We start from the raw sequence: 19,698 nt of genomic DNA, 5'->3' as shown, positions 1-19,698 counted from the left end.
CATAATGTCTAGTAAAAAATGGATCCTCTTAATTTTTGCTATGGAGAGACTTATAAAATTTTATGTTTTTATAACATACTTTTTCCTCCAAGAAAGTTCAGATATTGGTGATCTGCGGTTTGGTATAAAAAGGGTTTTTTTTAAAAAAATACTTTATAATCATTTTTAATCATGGCTTACAACATGGTTGTGCATACTGAGGCAGATGTAGAGCTTATTTCATTTCTCTAAGCTCTGTTTATGAAACTAGCAGACATTTTCTGGTCAGCAGTGAAGCTTTTGACATCTAGATCTAGAAGGGTGTCATGTTTCTGTTATAGTCTGTCATATTTAATCTGTTTTGTTTGGATAACTTTTTTTTCCATGTTTGTACTAAATATTCTAGAAAATAACAGGGAAAAAAAAACAAAAGACTATGAAGACCACTTAAAAATGCAGAATGCCAATATAGGCTCACTTAGCAGCTTTCAAAATAATGAATACATTTCTCAGTATGTTTTGTATGTGTTAATGCTTGGAGTTTTAATGTGGAAACACTGCAACATAAAATGAATTGAGGCTTGCTACTATCCAGAAAATCTTTTATCTCAAAATCAAAATACTCCAGATATACAGAGTACTCCAAAATACTGGTAGTTATTTTCTAAATAGGCTGAAACATATATTCAATTTTCTCAATAAAATTATTATAAGAAAATCAATGCAACTTTATCAGCAGCAACCCCTGTCAGACCGATGAACTCAAGTAAATTGGTAGCCTCATCAAACTATGGCCATAATTAATTTCATACTGAGCTGAGTCCCAGTAAAACCTGTCAAACAAAAAAAAGGCTCCAAGTTTCTAAGGCCTTACTGAAACACATCATTTAAAAATACACCTTCCAGTGGCCCCTTCACAATATTCCATGGCCTTTTCCCTTCCACTCATTCCTTGACCACCTCACCTGAACATGGAGGAATGTTTTGTCGTTAGCTTTCTGCTGAGAGTGCTGTTGAGGGTAACTTCAGTAGCTATGTGTCTGAAACCAAAATACACTCAATGATGGGATAGCTCGTCCCTGACATTAATTCTTTCTCACCTGCACAAGCTACACAGGGAGCCCATTAAAAGCTATCATCCATCTGGAAAAATATCCTGTGTCTTTTCCTTTAGACTTGTTCAGTATAGGAGAATTTCTCTGGCCTTCTTAGAAGTTATTCCTTCATTTTCCGTTGTGCAGTTTCACAAAGGGTAAAACTAGGATGCTACGGTAGTGTCATATTTTTTGTTACCAGAGTGTATAAAATTAGATGTCTCTGTCCTTGTAAAAGGGTTTTGGGAAGTTAAAAGCTGTCTTAGAAAGTTATAGTAATATATACTGATTTTATTTAGCCATACTGATTTTGATATTTCAAACAATTCTGTGATTTTCTGATGCCACAAAAATATGTAATCACCTAAAATATGTAAATATGTAAAATATGTAATCTCAGTAGTGAGATCAGAATGGAAGTCTTGATTTGCTGTATAGAATATACACAATTATACTTATACCATTTCTGATCAGAAATTTGGAAGCTCTTCACTTCTGTCAGTTCTAGTGGCTTCTTATTTTGTACATTTCAAAATTATTTTCATATTATAATAGGGAGGAGAAAAAATGCGTGGTGAAGAATAAACATTTTGTGACCCCTATATAATTTATTATTTTATTTTTCATTGTATTTTCTCATTTGTAAATTTGTCTTTTTTTGAACACAAAGCAGTCAGGTGAAAACTAAAACTCGAAGAACAGCTTAAGGATATTGACTCATTCTTACTTGACAGGTGAAATCATGGTAGCAGCACTAACCACAGCAATTACAGCATTAAAATGTCAAGAAATTAGAGGTCAGAATAACAGATAATTTTCTTCCTTTTGTCAGATTAAAAATTGACATTCTTTGACAGCACAGGATCTCTGCTTGAGAAAATTATGACAGCTTAACTCATCTTGTACTTGTAAAGCAGTAATTGATAATGAACTTTACCATGACAGTCTTCTCCTGTGGAGAAACATGACAGAACATCCCTGGTACAAAGGCTGTATCTCTTTTTAATATGTAAACAGTAGTTCTGTTGGACATTAGATGTTATTTGGAATTGTCTTTACTGTTAGTTTACATCATAATCCAAATCATTTCCACGGCACAGATTCAGCTGACTCCAGAGAGCTGAGGCTAAGAATGCTAATGGGTAAAGGCCAAGATCTGAAACGTAGTCAGTTATGATGCTGCTAAATTATGGTTCATTTCTTTAGGAAATATGACTACATACACCCATTAATAGCAACACTTTTGGCTTAATTCCGCCAAAGTGACTGGAGATCTTAGGGGCCTTTTTTTTCCCAATTTCTGATTATCCAACTTAAAATCCTTGGAAGTATGATGGGATCTCTTTTTGCCATTACCACGCATCCAGATACTTCAAAATCTGAGCACATGAAGTCATAAATGTTTTTTTTTTTTCACCCTTAAGAACTTGTTTTTGCATGATACAAAGTGTTGTGGCTGAACAGGGGACCCATTTTTACACCCATTTTTTTAGAAAACCAACAAAAGAGCTAAAATTGACAAGGCAGTGCTTCGAGCTAACATTTTTTGTCGCTCTTGGGCTCCGTGGTGGGCGCAGACCCGCCAGGCCGCGCAGGCCCGTAGCTCTGCTGCTGGCTTGACCAGCGCTCATGGCCCCGTCATTCCGGCAGGAATTGCCAGGGTTCGGAAGAGCAAACCGGTGGGAAGCGACTGGGCGCAGATATTTGTTCCAAACAGCCACCTGTCAAAATACCTGAGCGCGCTTGCAACTCACGCAGCAAATTGAAAAATGATTAAAATGGCTGGTGTTTGACAGTCAGGTGCTGCGCCCGTCAAGTAATCCTAGCTGGCCGGTTTTGCTGGCGGCAGACAAAGCATATGGCCTATGCAATATTTATTTCTTTGGCGGGGACTTGATATTTAGCATATTTAAATGATGTGAAAAGTCATAATGATGTGGTAGTCTTGCAGTGCTTTTCGGTTACCCTCATTTCTGGGTTTTATTTTTCCTATTATATTTTCTTCTGTTATCTCTTTCTTTGATCTGACAGGAATAACAAAGCATCCCTCTGGATCTGCTATAGTGAAATATGCCCACAGGAAGCAGAGTAGATCACATCAGTTTTCACTTCTTTTCTTTTTTTTTCTTTTTTTTTCCTTTTTTTTTTCTTCTCCCCCTTCTTGCTGAAACTCTCTTTGCTACTACAGAGGGCTGACATGATAGGGCTGTCAAGACTCAGCAAGATAGATATATCTTTAACAAAGGGAGCTGAAATGCTAGCCTTTCCCTGGTGGCTGAACCTGGAAAATTTATGAGGAAAAAATTAACATGCTATCCTAATAGCACTATATAACACTTTCAAGGTAATGTAAGTCTTTGCGACCACATGCTTGTTCTTGCTCTTGCTTAGAGTTATTCCTTATTTATTCTTATTTCATTTTTAACTTGTTAGATCTTTTTTTCTCTCTCTCTGTGCTGTGTTTCTTTGATGTGACAAGAATATCAAAACCACCCCTATGGATCTGCTTGATTGAATTGTACCCACAGCAGTGGCCAAGTGCACGTTCGGTTGTGCTTAATTGCCTCCATACAAGGGACGGTCTCAGCTTCCTCTCTAGGAACAGTTAGACGTGAATATGGATAGTTGGGAAATAACAGCAAACTGCAAGTAGCATTGTTGTCCCCTTCTTTAGAAATTAATTGAAGGAATCTGCATAGCAAAAAGAGCCATTCAAGAAAACGCTTTAAACAAAATTGAAATTATTTTCCTATATGGTAAGGGCTCTTTTCTTCTTTGAGAAATGTATGCAGGGATTCTGTTGGTTTTTGTCAAGAGCTCTACATTTCCTTCATTGCTGAATGTTTTCCAGGCACACAAAGCAGGATTTTTAATTTTTTCTGAATTGATACCCAGCTTCTTAGAAAAATACCTTAATTAGTTTGCAGTGTTTTTGTTTGCCCATGAGTATATTCTGCATGTGTGGAGAGATTATGAACAGAAAACTAACTAGATTCTTACATTTCAGTCTGGAAGTGTCTGTGTGTATAATCAATTTTATATCTTTCCAGACTGAGTTTCAGAGCTCATTCTCCTCTCCTGGTAAATGGAAAGAGAAGAGTCTTTATTTGCATTTACTTTGTTTTGATAGCTGCGTCGATCAAACTGCAGGGATTTTTTGAGGACAAAAGAAGATCATTCCTCTATGTAAAGATTCTTATGGAGGGCAGTGAATACAAAAGGAGACACCTTAAATTAGAATATTCAAAATAGAATTAGAATAAATTGCATCAGGTCAATAATCACACAGGAATTGCAAATATATTGGCTTTTATTTTGAAAGTAACATGGGCTACTTGTTTCTTATTCTGCCAGAAAACAGTTGAAACATTTTTCATATGCTTCCAGTTTTACAACAAAATAACTTTTTGTGAGCTCCTGCCCTACGTAACACGCTATTTATGATGGGGAATCGAAATTGTAATCTGGTACCCAGAATTTGAGATGAAAAAAATCCTTACACCGTTGTTAAAAACTAAGTACAAAGTTGAAATTTGTTGAAATCTAACTACAATTAATGTTTGAGCATCATATATCCAGTAAATTAATGTTTTGGAGGTTGTCAGGTAAAATGTAGGAAATAATTTAATGGATAGAAGTGCTGAACTGATTGTGGTCTAATTCCTGTATCATGGTATTATACGCTCATAAGAATCCAGAATCTTCAGGTAGTCAAAAAAATGCACAGTTCTCAGCAGTTTAACGAATTTTTGCAAAATGACATGCAAGGAAGTGCGAGATTTATTTGTTTTCTGTGATATTTCTGATTAAAAAGTTCGCCATCCAGACAGACCTAAGCCCTGCCACCTGATGTATATGACCAACTGTGAAGAACTGCGGATAACTTCCTTCTTAGCTGACAAGTCTTCACGCAATCTATTAGATAAATATTTCAGATAATTAATTCATCAAAGGAGTTCTAGGATGAATTTTTGAATGATTCATAGCCCAGAAGATGTCTCAATCTTCACTGAGTATTATTTGGAATAAATTGTTTGACCAGTTTTCATAAACCTGTTAGATACCCAAAGTGAGTTTAGTATTTTGGCCCTCTACAGAGCTCATCATTAACCACAACTGCTCTCTTTTAAATGCACGAATATGAAAAATATAAGTCTTGTATGCGAATGTTTCTTCTTTAGTGTCTCTTTATTTTGTTTTTCTCCATATGGCTGGCAGGTACTAATTACTGTTTTTTGAAAATAGCAAGAAGCATTTTAACATGCCCCTAAAGTAATATTTTGTATGAGTGAGAGGGATATGGGGTGAAAATTGCTGCTGATGATTGTAACAGAAATAGCTGGAAGGGGCTTGCTTTCCTATTAGCACAGATTTCACTTATATTACATTGTCATTACCTCGGCATAAATTATCTATTATTCAAAACATTTCATACACATCAGTTTATTGGAACAGATATTACTCAGTATAAGCATCTACTCATTCAGTTAGAAAGATGCGAATCTGAGCTTTCTAAATGTTTTAAACATATTGATAATGTGCCTCTTTAATGCCATGTTGAAGCCTGTGTACAGTATATCTATATTATTGTTTTCAATTTATGTCAAGAGCAAAGTGAAGTTTTGAAGAATGTGTTCTGGGAAATAATCCAAACATAATTATTTCTTCGTAAGCTAAACTCTCTGAAAATAACTGAGGACATTTATTTTAAAGCTAGCAGTGTAACCTATTTCCAAAAATGAAATTTCACCACAGCTTCACAAACACTGTATGTGACTCACCCTTCTGTATGTACATTTTGCCTGCTGCCCTGTCAGTCCCTTTTTAGCTTTTGGTTTTGAAGATTTGCCTGGTTTTGGAGATAGTTCATGTGTCCCGCAGTGGATAAATTAAAGGCTGGCAGATGTTGGGAGCCTCATCATTACCACTACATTTGTAGTAAAGGGCATGTGCTTTGTGAATCTCCAAGCACCTTCTTAGGATGGCTACAAGCCAGAGGATTTGTGAGAGGAAGATGAGGCTGAGAGCAAAGAGAGAATCCAGCATTTGCTTTCCATTCAGTACACCTACAGTAATTATTCATAAGGCAAAAAGGCACATCTTCATTAGAGTTTTGCCACTAAATTGAGAGGGAACAAAAAGAAAAATTCTAATTTAAGATCACCACATTCTTAACCGAATACATTTTATTTCATTAGCAAGGAAAGATACTATTTGTGAACTGTGCTATTACTTTTTCGTGACCAGGCAGATGTTGAACCCAAGCTCACATTTTATTTTTTTCTAATTTTGTATTTATAAAACAAGCGAAGAATAAAATATGGATATTATATACTTCAATTTACTGAGTCTGTTCTGCATTCCAAACATTATAAAATGTTTTCAGTGATCATGTTTTATTTCAATAATAAACCAGAAGAAGAAAGGTCACAGCTAAAATACATTCTTTAATGATTAAGTGCCCTTTCCTCTTTTATTGCTGCAAGATTTCAGAAGGCCTGTTCTGTTGTTTGCTTCTCTGTTTTTCTGCTTTTCGTTCCTTCTTTTTTCTTTTTTCCTACAGGGTATGTTCTTAATAGTAAAATAAGTAGGAATAAATATGGAATGTATTTTCTTGGTAATGGCTTTTTGAAACATGTGCAAGTTATCCTTCTTCTGGCAGTAGAGATTACTCACTAGTTTAGCTATTAGTAATATTTATTTTCCACTAAAATAATAATCCATAGACCTGATTCTGTACCTTCATTTTTTTTTTTCCCTGCATCAGAAGACTGCAGTGTCCCGTTAGTTCAAAAGATTACGTACTTGTGATCATCTGAACTGTTGTCAACTACTGGCCAAATTGCCCTGAGATATGAACAGTTGCTAATAGACCCTCTTTCTCTCATGTTTTGGCCGAACTTCTTTCTGAACACTGTATCCTATTCTGTATGCTTTTTTACTAGAAAGTTTTGAGTGAACTCTCAAAAATAGCATCCTAGCGATGAGAGGATAGAGAAGCCTGATTTGTGAGCAGAATTTCAAGAGCTGACAAGAAATAATGGAGTGAAAGAGGACATGTAGCAGAAATCCAGGAATATGGAGAGTTGCTCATGCCAACTGAGATAGGGAAATGCTGGACTGGTACCAGTTTAACTAGCAGCCATGGGATCAGATTCGGAAAGGAAAATTTAGGCTTAGTGTCAGAAGGAGTTTCCGATAGTCTATGTGCTGCTGGACTGTATAAATCTCTTAAGAGAACTTTTAAAAGCCTCATTGTCTGGGTCATTTCAAAGCAGAATGGGCAAACTCTAGAAAACTCACTGTCAGGAAGAATGTGCACTCTAAGGCAGATTGAAAATCTGAGACTTTTCCATTAAGGAAATAGCCATGAGCATAGCATGAACTCAGCTACTTTGACAGTAGTTCTGCATCAGGCTGTGCCCATTATTTTTACATTAACTTCTATCATAAGTCATAGCTTCTTTTTTATTTTTGGCTATTTTTATCATTTATTAGATTTTGATAAATTAATAGTTTCTGTAGGAATTTGTTTTTAGCACTGGTATATTATGGGTGGAAATTTTCAATAATGTCAACTTAGAATTTTAAAGTTATTTGTTCAGATCCATCTGCCTGGAAAATGGAATATGTGCTCCTGTACTGATTTAAATAGAATAAGTCATTAAATAGGTGAAAAAAAATGGAGTCAGTTTATGTGCTGAGCAGGTACCACGTATAGATTACTATCCAGGGCCCTAGCTTAATGTATTTCCTGCTACCAAAGCAATCACATATAACTTAAACCAAGTGATAGTAGACACTAGCCTGAATCTTCACCTTCTTTTTTTTTTTGTTTCTTATTTTGCCAATTTTTGTCAGTTTTGCATAAAATATATTACTGTGTGATTTTTTTTTGTAATAAAAAAAAAAGTTTATTCATGCAAATGCATGAGAATTTCCCAAGATAGAAAAAGGACAGTATTCAGGAGAGAAATGTAGACTGAAGAAGCCAAATTAAACTAAGGAAATAATGTGAGGCTTTTTTTTATTTAATAGAAAAATTCAGTTGATGGATTGAAAGAAAGATAAGAAAAGAGGTAGAGGGATTTAAGAACTTTTATGTTCTAAACGGTCATTCCCTTCCCAAATAAACTTGTCATGCAGAAACTTTACATTTATGGTTGATTTTAAAGTATTTAACTGTGAATTTTTAAAGCTCACAATTCAGCTTTTAAAATAAAAAAGTATAGTTGAAACCAGCTGTAAGCATGCACTGTTAAAGCTCTTAAGCACCAAGAAAAAAAAATAATTAGAAAAGAGTGGGTGAAGTTTCAAAGTCTCAATGAAACCTCCTGCTGATATTACTGTTGCATTTTTATGGATAGGATGCCAATGCTGAAAGGCCTCTGTGCTCCTAAAAAGGACAATTAAAAACATATACAGTGTCTTAAACAAAACCAAAGGCAAAAAGGAGCTAATAAATGGTATTATACCTGATGTGGTCCCCAACAAATTCTCCCCTCTAGTAGCACACAGTAAAATTTCACTAACGTGCAAGAAGCAGAGCCTGATTCAGATGACCTCAGCTTCCCTGATGGGACGTAGCCCAATGCTACTTCCTTGGCTCTGCTCCCAATTACTCCCTAAAGCACTTAAAAAGCCTCTGGTGCTTGTTTTTTATTCCCAGCCTGGCTAGTTCTTCCCCGTGTGCCATTCAAACAACAGCAAGGCCGGGCTCTCCCGGCTCCTCTGAGCTTTTGGCACCCCGGCTTGTGGCCTGCAAGCCAGGGAGGCTGTCAGAAGGAGCCGGTTTCTCCCTGATCCCACAGAATAAGCACAGACTCAGTCCTGACTGAGTTTGCCTGGTTTGTCCAGGTGAGGGGTTGTTCCAGGGCTCTTTCCCTAGGAGTGAGCAGTAGAAGTTTATTCCTCACTGCGTCTCAATGGAGAGGAAAAACAACTGAAGATTTTCATTATTTTGTAGCATTTCTACTTATAGATAGTATCCAGATACCAGCTTTATGTTTGGAGGAATGTAAGCAGTGTCCTCACCACTGCAACATGAGTAGCTTCTGCTTTCAACCCTGAGTTCTGGTCAGCATTTAACAATCACTGATGCTTCATTGTGAAAAGAATTTTAAAGTTGTTTTTAAATAAAAAGAGAAGACAAAAATATCTCTAATTTTTACTCAGATCAATTCCGGCATGCGTTTAATGCATGTGCATGCACACAACTCTTGTCTTCTTGTGGGGAGAGAGAGAAAGGAAAGGCTCAGTGAGAGCATGAGAATCCAGGTGAATGAAGAGATGGGAAAAGAGGACAGCAAGGACATCTGGAGGTCTTGACACAGGAGGAGGAGGTGGGGAAAGAGCTAGGGAGGCAGCATGGGAACCTCATAAAAGTAGTCAAGGAATTGCTATCACAACAGAGAGCTCTTGGGATGGTCATTAATGCAGAGAAACAACATTTGCAGTTTTCCAGAGCTTTATGGGACTTCGTAAGCTTGACTGTTTAGCTTCTTCTTCATTAGTGAATTCATTGTGATATGATATGATATAATATGGCTAGGAATTTCTACATCATCAATTCTGTTTTTAAAAAAATACTTCTGTCTGTAAAATTTAGCAGGTTTCTAAATGCAGTGAGTGTTATTTTGAAAAACACTGCAGGCATTTTTTAGCCCAGCACAACTGAAACTTCAGGCTTTCTGGCTGCTGCTCACTGCCTTTCACATGTGGAAACAATTGTAGCATCCCAGACAGCAGCCGTGTTTTTTTAGAAAGCCTGTAAATTTTAGTGACTGCCAACTAAGGGATGCTAATGACAGTTTTCATATAATTTTTTCTTCCTTTTCTTCCTCTTTTTTTTTAGACCTTTGAAGTCTTCAGTGCTTCTAGCCAAAAGAGAAGCAACATTTAAAAATTCAGAGGACTTTTTTTCTACTTTTATGCATATAGATATTCAAGCAAATGTATAAGATGATTCTCTGCTTTAGAAAAACCTTAAAATAATCTTTCATTATTGGAGAAAATGCATTTGAATTTCCTCAGTTTTAACAAAATGTATTTTCCATCCTAACGATCTAAAACTATAAATTAGTATTTCAGCATCCTAGGTGGTATTTCTCATGCAAAACAGAAAAAAAATATTTAGAAGATGACATCAAGGAGAGAAATGGGAATGCTTGACTTAAGAACAAAAACATCTAGGCAGAAGTGGCAGGAAGTGAGAAGTATGATGAGCTTAGGACCGAAGTGGTTGAAAAAAAGAAATTAAAAAGATGATACGGGCGAAGGTAGATTAACAGGAAGTTTTGGTAATAATAATAATAACTTGAATTTCATGGAATTTGGAATTGAAGACAAACTAAGGAAGAAGGAAGCAATTTGGGCAGAAGAGAAGATAATATTTTTAGCAAGATCTTTCAAAGAGCTAGAAGTGAGGTACTAACAGGGCCTGCACAACAGGAGGCACATTGAGGCAACAGAATTGGTTTGGTTTGCAAATACTAGGTAGGACATAGCTGCAGTTCTGGGTATTGAGATGTGTTGATGACCGTCACATGAAGGAGTACTATAAAGGAGCAATATCAAGAAATTCTATGTTGTACCTTTTTTTGTAATTTGCATTGCAGAATCAAGATGTCGTGGAGAAGTTGATTTCATAGATTTACACCAGATACTGGACTGGCTCTCACCCAACGAATCACGTAGAGCTTTTGTCCATATAGCCTTTTGAATGTAACTATATATTACATGGTGTTGGGAGTAATGAAAAGGAGATATTGGAGTACTTCCTGACATGTGTACAATTTGGGTGATAAGAAGTGATTTCGGTCAGTCGCCTCAAATATTTATCATTTAATAAAAGACCCCAACAATTAAATATTTTCAAAAGTAGTGAGGGAATGTCTTCAGAAAAAGATAAAATTGCTCATCAGATTGAGAGGAATCTATGTTTCTAAGGTTGTCTATTATGGAAAGGCTATGCCTGTGTCTAATAGGAAAATTATTTCAGGGCAATTATCAATCATCTAAAAATTAAAAAAAAATCTGATAGACCAACCTTCAAAGTCTTAACAATTCTTGACATGAGGCTACATATTTAATGAATTATTGTATCATGCTATTACATCTCTCACAAAAGTAACTTAGCACTAAAATCTCTTCTAATGTATTGTACTCAGCAACTTAATGATCAAAGAACAACGTTTTCTTTTATAAACTTAATACAGATTTGGGAGGATGATGACAGAGCAATGATTTCATTTGGCATGACATCAATGAACACACAAGAGTTTCAGTAAATGTTACCAGTCTGTATGGGACAGAAATTATTACAAACATCAGCATAAGAAATACAATAGTTTAACCAAAGAAAATAATGACATAAAATTAGAATAGTAAAAAAAATTCTTTGTATGAAAAATGAAAAAAAAGAAGAATGGAATTGTAAATAAAAATATGCATGACTTTATTCAGTTCCAGCCTGTGTTCGGAGTTTTGCACAGCAGTGACTCCACAAGCAATGGGACTCTCTCTGTCTGCCTTGCATGCAGTCAATCAGCAGGGAAGCCAAAATACCGAAATTGCCAGGAGTTGAGAACAAAACCCATACTTTTAAGAATTATTGCTGCTAACTATAAAAAGAAAGTGATGAACTGAGAAGCCCCTATAATAACACAGACTTTGTCAGAGGAATTAGGAGGTAAAACCCTTCCTCCTGTAGTGCATAATGGAGTTTATTGTAATTTTTACTGTAATTTAATGGCAGAATTTCATTATATCAGTAGTAAACTCCATTGTTCCAGGCAGAGTTGGAAGAGGAATACAGACTGCAGGGGATTTTTTTTTCCCTTCCCTTCTCTTTAGGAAGAGAGGCCAGCATTTCACTCCTTGAAAGTATTCCTAGTACTCTTAGTATCAGGATTTTTTCCAAGATTTTCAGGGGAATGGTCAATTTATAAGATGAAAAAGGAAGTATTTGTGCCCAGAACCTTGCTCACACATGAGAATGTGCCTGAAAAATGGATGGACTTTCCCAACCCAGCTTGCACAGGCCGTGGGATGGATATCTTTATGTTATTTTGGCTTTACCCTCTCTGTTTCTGTTTGAGAGATATATTGAATTTGTTTTCTGTTTTCAGCATCTTTAACTAAATACATTTTTTAAGATTAAGCTGACAGAATGTTTAAAAGATTTTTACGGACTATCAGGCCCAAGAATGGGAGAAAGAAGGATTAGGGTATCACAATTAAGTAATTTAATAACAGAAGATTATAAAGCTTAATACAGTAAAGGTGAAAGCCAAGGTGCAACACTCCAAGAGACAAATAAGATCACTGATGTGACACATCTTTGTAAAGGAAGATCTTAAGTTTCACCTTCTTATTGCTTTTGTAGTACAATTTCTTTTCACAGGGGAATGAGAAAAATATTAATGGGTGGACTGACTCTGGGCTGGAGGTCAGCTCTGAGCTATTGGTGTTCTGAAGACAAACCATTTAATTGTACCCTGGACCTAGTGAGATCGCTCCTGTGAGAGGAAGGGGCTTGAGATTGCCCCTCTCTGTTGTTAAATTAATAAAGTAGTGACCTGCAGAGAATATCCATTTCCATGCCCATCTATCCGTCCCTTGTGTATCCTGATTAAATAACCGACTGTAGCGAAGCCTCCAGACTAGTTGAGTCATTGCTTGTCTTTAAGCCACAGTTCTTCTTTCCTCCAAATATACAATAATAAAATGGAAATCAATATTCGTAACCTAACTTATCAAAAGTCCTGAAGATATTGATGCCATTTAACAGCTGTAGATGCAAATAAAAAAGCAATATCTCACACCGTTAGTACAAAACAATAACATTTTCAAGCTGCTTATGCTCCCCACCAAAGGGCTGTCAATCACGTTTGCTCTGGAGAAGGCAGCGCTGGGGGCTGTTAAGCGTGCTGGCTGCCTACGCAGGAGAGCACATTAAGAATTCCTCTATTCACTTGAACACAAAAATGAAATGAGCTTCCATGGAAGGCAGATTTGAATGAATATCTCAGCGTTGGGTATTTCTGAAATGTGCGTAGGCTTTGGTTCCTCCCTGGGCTCCATCATCACACACATGGGAAAAAGGATTGCAGAAAAACCTAAGTGTGGTTCACTGCAGGAGTAAATAGATCTTAGAGGGCAAAATTATGGGTCATGCATCAGTGTGAGGGGAATTAACAGTTAAAAGGCTGGTTATAACAATGGCAGTATAACAATATAAAGAAACCTAGGTAATATATATTTTAGATAGTTTACTTATTTTGACAGTATTCAGTGAAGATAAATAACAAAACTCTAAATAAATATTTACATAAAAGTAAAAATATTGTCTTATTATCTCAAAGGCAGTCCATTTTCAGAAATTCCTTCATGACACAAAGTTCAAGTATTCCGGTTTTCTCGTTTCTTGTGTTATGTAGGCACCCTGTGTCTCTGAGCAAAGGAGGGGTTTCCGAAAGTGACAGACTATTAATCACTTCCTCTGTGATTTTACTTGCATCTCCAAAGAACAAGCACAAGAACAAATTTTCTGAAGAATAAACTGCTTCATGGCTTATACCTTTAGCAAAGGTATACCGAAGAGCAAAAGAAATCTTCCCTTTTGTGCTGTTTCATACAAGTCAATTTTAGCATTTTCATTTAGATCAGGACTGACCAGCTCTTCTGCTCAAGACACCTGCTGCTGTTGAGTTGCACTGCTTGCGACTGGCAACATTGCTTTGAGCATTAAGAAGCAGCTTTCTTCTAAAACCTAAAGAAGTAGATTGCTTACTTAGTGACTGACTTCTTTCCATGCACTGAAAAGCAGAAAAGAAATAATTTAGTAGACTGCCTTATGAGCGAAGCAGACACATTTGACTCCCCGTTCCTCAGGAAGGTGACACTAACAACTGATCCTACAGGTTGCAGAGGAGCCTCCCGGCATCCCTGTGAATGTGCAGTCTGTTGTTAAGCATAACAGTTGGAATCCAAAAGTTTACTGCCTTTGAGCAATATTTATTGCATTTAAGGTATCACTTACTGTAGCTAAGATTGGTATCATTCATCACACTGTCTGATTTTCTGTATTTATTTATTATGTGAAATATATAAAAACATGTAATGTGAACCTCTGAATGCTATTTTTAAATGGCCAATATTAAGCGTTATGAGGGTGTATTTTCTTATTTGCATAAGTGAGGATATTGGAGATGAATACATTTTAAACTTGGAATTGCCAGCAAGTTAGCAGCTCTCTTTCTTTCCTTATTCTGACCTACCATTATCAAATAATATGCTGAGACTCATTTTATCTTTCTGCAACCCGTGATCATATTCTAACAAATACTCCCTAAAGAGTCTGGAGTACAAATCTCATTTTATGTGTAGTAAAAACAGTAGGGAATCTCAAATCAGCCCACTAAATAGCTTTTTTGCAATACCTTATTAAGAAAGTGAAAACTAGTATAATTGCCATTTTGCTGTTCCAAAAGCATTAAATCTGGCAGCTACTGCTTTCCAACCTTATATTGTTTCTATACGAAAGGCATTTGAAGGTGAAATAAGAATAAATTTTATTAAAATGGATATTAAATTGACTAGAATGTGCTAGTCTAGGCTTCAGAGAGTGCTGTAGCACTTTTTGCCAAGAATACTCAAGATCTGATGGGAGAAAATAAATTGATTAATTAGAAGGAAATTTTTAAGACCATTAAGGAAATCTAAAGTATGATGGTACACAGTTCAGGAAGAAATGTGTACGTTTAGCAGTTCGCAGATTAATTTCACATGCAGCAACAGTGCCCTTATAAACAACTCAGTGCATTACATTATTATTCACAGGTCTGTTCTGTATTTCCTTTCCATTTTGTGTCAAGTGATCTGGTAGGGCACAGCAGTGAGAAGACCCTTGGGCCAGTCACTCTGTGTGCACTTGTTTACCTCCTATGCAAGTTTGGCAGAGATTTTCTATCCTTTGTAAGTATTTTGAGAGCCAGAGAAAAATAATAGTTGTAGCTGTGCACAGCTGTGTTGTGCAAACTCTGCTCTCATTGCAGTAGTTGAATGTTATTACAGGTATTTTTATGACTATTTTTTCATGTTGTCCAGTTTCCTTAAAACTTCCAAGAATTGTCATTTTTATGAAGGGATTTCTTGGAAGAAATAAAATAATGTTACTAATCACAGAAAGGTTGGGTACAGGGGAGTCAACTTTATAAGTGCAAGCCAGCCAAAATAATAAATATCCCTGTCTTGATTCCGCATTTATTCTGATTACAGAAGGACTTGGCATTAACTAAAATGCTTAAAAGTGTAAGCACATAATGTAGGTTAGTATTTAGCAGGACATCTTCAACTGTCAAGAAGCATTTCCTTTTGACAGTTATGGTTTAGGTGTCCATTCCTCCTCATGTGAAAAATTCATGCTGGTTTCTTCTAGTGTTCTGCTTTTCTCTCTCAACCCCTGTTACTGTCATAAATCGCCCTGAACTGGGAGGAAAAGCCAGTCAAGTTTATGCGTACAGAATTTATAGCCAAACAATCAGGATTTGTCAAGACTGGACTTGAAAGTATATGTGTAAATTAGAATTGGGCTGCACTTAAAAAAGTGCAATAATTCATTCCAGTGTGCCTGCAAGAAAACAGAAGTATCATTTATGAGAACATTGTAAACATTTTAATGGTACAGTGGAGGACATTGTAATGATAAAGGAAGACCTGGGTTATTTTTGTTCAGGAATGCTGCCAAATACCATTTACGCCCTTATTTTCACACAGATTTTTTTTTTTCTAGAAATTAAGGGAATAACCTTGGTAATTATTTGGAAAAAAAAAAGAGATGGAAATTACTTTCCTCAAAATATTATTGGCAGGTCTGTGTCAAAGCATACATCATCCAGTGCCTGATATTATTGATTTTAGTGTTTGTTATTTTAAAAACGGATTCACAGACAAGGGTAGGTACCTTCCCTCCCTTCCACCAAGAAAATCAGTTATAGAGTAATAGACATATAGAAAATGTTTATCTGTATAGAATGCAAAGAGATGCTATTTATGTGCTTTCTGAATTCAGATATATGCTGTAGGGATGTGTGTGCATGCACACACATACACCCACAAAGATAACATGTAAAATTACTATTTTGATTTTAATTACAAACAAAACATGTTTGACCATTTAAGGTGTAAGGAAGATGATGTTAATAAAAACTGAGATGATCACCAATTCTCGAGAACACTCTGTGGCTTTGAGAATAAAGTCCACGCCGAATTAGTCCATAAGGCAGAAATCACTCCAAAATAATTACATCATCAAATGTACTAGGGTTGCAATCTGTGGAAAGTCCTCCAGTGTTTTTAGTAGACTTTGCATTCTTATTAGCTTCCTATTTTGTTAAATGTTTGTGGTATCCTATTATATACTTGTCAATCTGGGGCATCAATATTGGCAAACATTGGTGACCTGTTAGGAAATGTCTCTGTAACATCTGTTCTTGCATCTATGCTGTGAAGTGGAGGAGAAATACAAACTACCTTGTAGAAATTACAAAATAAGTAGATTGAAAGAGAACTTCTGTATTCTAAAGTTGTTATTGTACTTCTTACCATTTTATATCTGAAAGAAATAACAGCCTTTTCCAAGGTAGTCATGTTTCTTTTCTTTTCTTTTCATGTTGGTTGTGTGGTAGCAAATGAAAAATTCATAGGACTTACAAGAAAAATATTAAGGGTCAGTAGTGCAGGGTACAGTGTATAAATAGCACACAAGGCGTAGTGCATTTCAGAATCTGCCACTTTATTTTTACACGGATGCTTTTGTTGGATTTTACAAGATGGACTGAAATTGTGACAAGCCATGTTCTTAAACAGTATTGTGATTAAAATAACAATATAATAGCAATATTATAAAACTGTATCTTAAATACAGTTTTGTTTCTAATGAACCATTTGAGTAGTTGCACCATCTCAGTTTGTGGACTCCCTATCAAATTACTCTGTATTTATTCCAAAAGTAGAAAAAAATGAAATTGCTAAGCTTCCAGTTCTGAATTATGATGCCCAAAACACCACGGGAAAAAGAAAAAAAAAAAAGATTTACTTAAAATTTATTTAAAATAAGTATTCAGTGAATGAATACTGCTTGAGTAGATTTTTACAGTAGTCTGGGTGTGCCGTGGCAGGATTCATTTTTGGCATTTCTCACTTTAACCTGTTAATGGTGTTGCTGAAATAGTAATTGTTTTGTTTTTATTATTCTTTGTCCATGAATTTTATTTCTCCCTTTGCTTTTCTTTCCCCTGATTTAAGATTCCAGAGGCTTATTTTATTAGAGATCCTCATACTTTCCTCCTCACAAACAACTTTGTTAAGGTATACGCCTACTCTTTAACGCAAAACCCTCGCTCCGGCTACGAAGTGCATGTCCTCACAGGTTAACATTTTCACGTGTAACCCCCGTTCCCGGCAGGGAGAGCGGTTAGTTGGTTAACTGAAGCATGCTTGAAAGGAGAAGCCAAGCTTGTCTACAAAATACTAACACTTGGATGAGTCTGCAGCCTGGGAGGAGAGCACCGGGTGAATTTTCGGGACTTTTTTCATGGCTGACTTGGGCTGCGCTCGCATTGTCACACAGCGCGCTGACCTCTCTCCGTGATGCAGATTGCTCATGACAGTCGCTCTCCCTCCCCGCAGGCCATGGAGACGCAGATACACAACTTTGGACAGACGCCATCGCAGTTGCTCATTGAGCCCCATCCGCCGCGGAGCTCTGCCATGCACCTGGTGAGACATAACTGCTGCCTGGGAATTCATTTCCTCTCAACCCGAGGAGCCGGGATAGGTCATAAAATACCCATTTAAACAACGCTTTTAATGCCCCCTCGCCCCCGGATCACTGTAGTTCCTTCTCTTTGTGGAAGTAGCTTACGATGCTCCAGCAGAACAAGGTGGAAGTTGGAATAGCTTCATCTTCCTATAATCATGACTCTGCCTGACTAATAATCTATGAAATGGCACTGTTTCCTTAACCATGTACTTGGTATGTACATATTTACATTCTCATTTCTGCAAGGAATTTCTTGCAGAAATAGGAAAGGCTGCAGGCTTTTCTTACAGCAAACATGTTTTGGTTTAAAGGATGCATCGTTAGGGATAGAATTATGAACCTGGTATTTGACAGAAATGAAGTATTGTTGTTCAAATCACGCTGACATCCGTCCACTCATCCCCTGGGAGCACACGAGTATTTCTAATTTCAATTTGAACTTCAAAATTTGTCCCCAACACATTCTTTTGTGTGCTTCTTGCAAAGAATTACATTAGGCAGCCCGACTGGAAGAGACAGATCTCTGTGCCCCTCTGTGCCTTTGATTAAATGCTTAAAACCAGACTTTTTCTCTTTAGTTTTGCAAATCAACAGTAATACATGCAGTAATTGTAATTATTTTATCTGTCCACAAGGAAATTATCCTATAGCTGCACATTGTGGAAATGTGAGCTGAGCTGGAAGTGCTAGTTTGGCTATGTTTCTTTAATTAATGTTAGATGTCAAACATACATAATATTTATTTTACATTCTTAGGATATAGATAATATATTTATGCTAAAAATCTAAAGTGGTGAAGAAAATGAAGGATTATTTGTACTTCTGGAAAGAATTCTATTTCTTATACCAAAGGCTGAGAAAGATAACATTGAAAACTGTGTATATACCGTTTATGTAACAGTGTTGCCTTTGTAAAAACCTGTCACCAGTAGAATCAACACAGAGAGTTATAATTATAGACTCCCTAATAAGTGCACAGTTTACATGGAACTAAATTGATAGCTTATGTTTAGAACTTTTGCATTTCATATTAGAAGGTCATTAAAGAAAATTAAATACCTATGAGTTATACCTCTCAACATCTATTTTGAAGTCATTATACTTTATAGCTTTTATATTTATGATATAGATTGTTTGACTTCTTTATTTAACTCGTATCTAATTTGTACGAATGTTATCTGCTCTATCATTTTACATTTGGTTATGCTATTAATTAATGCTATTTAATGACGCATGGTCATTTTGAACCCTGTAATGATAACCTAGTGGTCCCCTATCATACCCGTTCTCTGCTTATCCTCCTGTAATGATCCAATAATAGCTTCTAATTTTGCTCTCCCATGCCACGTGTTTAGATGCGCAGGTAGTGTTGTTCGCCCTGTACGTGCTCGTGCTTGCCTGCTTTTTAACCTTGTTTTCCCTCCGACCTCCTCACTAATTGTGTTATCCCTTCTGTTCTCTTCTGCTCTCTTCTCCTTTCTACTCAACAGTGTTTCCTTCCACAGAGTCCACTCATGTTTAAAGATCAGATGCAGCAGGATGTCATAATGGTGCTGAAATTTCCATCAAATTCCCCTGTCACGCACGTGGCAGCCAACACGCTCCCCCACCTCACCATTCCTGCCGTGGTAACCGTCACTTGCAGCAGACTTTTTGCAGTGAATCGATGGCACAACACAGTAGGTAGGTTCTCACAGGTGCACTTAAATCTAGTTTAAGGATCTTAACAGTGCACTATCAAGCGGAATTCAGCTAGATATGGGTTAATCTCACTCCCTCAAATGTACACGAATGCATAGG

General features: G+C 36.5%; 1 protein-coding gene across 5 annotated transcripts in view; it reads left to right on the top strand.

Annotated features, from left to right (window-relative positions):
• Positions 1-19,698, top strand: part of NBEA (neurobeachin) — a 460,133-nt gene that overhangs the window by 416,466 nt on the left and 23,969 nt on the right. For all 5 annotated transcript variants that reach the window (XM_088522208.1, XM_088522209.1, XM_088522210.1 and 2 more), the window contains 2 exons: positions 17,766-17,855; positions 19,389-19,581. In XM_088522208.1, coding sequence (XP_088378334.1) covers positions 17,766-17,855; positions 19,389-19,581 — 283 coding nt within the window. The remainder of the gene's footprint in view (positions 1-17,765; positions 17,856-19,388; positions 19,582-19,698) is intronic.

This window comes from Tinamus guttatus, unplaced genomic scaffold (genome assembly GCF_059628265.1).
Source record: "Tinamus guttatus ecotype Peru unplaced genomic scaffold, ASM5962826v1 Tinamus_guttatus_pri_ptg000150l, whole genome shotgun sequence".
In the NCBI taxonomy this organism is placed as follows: domain Eukaryota; kingdom Metazoa; phylum Chordata; class Aves; order Tinamiformes; family Tinamidae; genus Tinamus; species Tinamus guttatus.
This window is presented reverse-complemented; position numbering and strand designations above follow the sequence as displayed.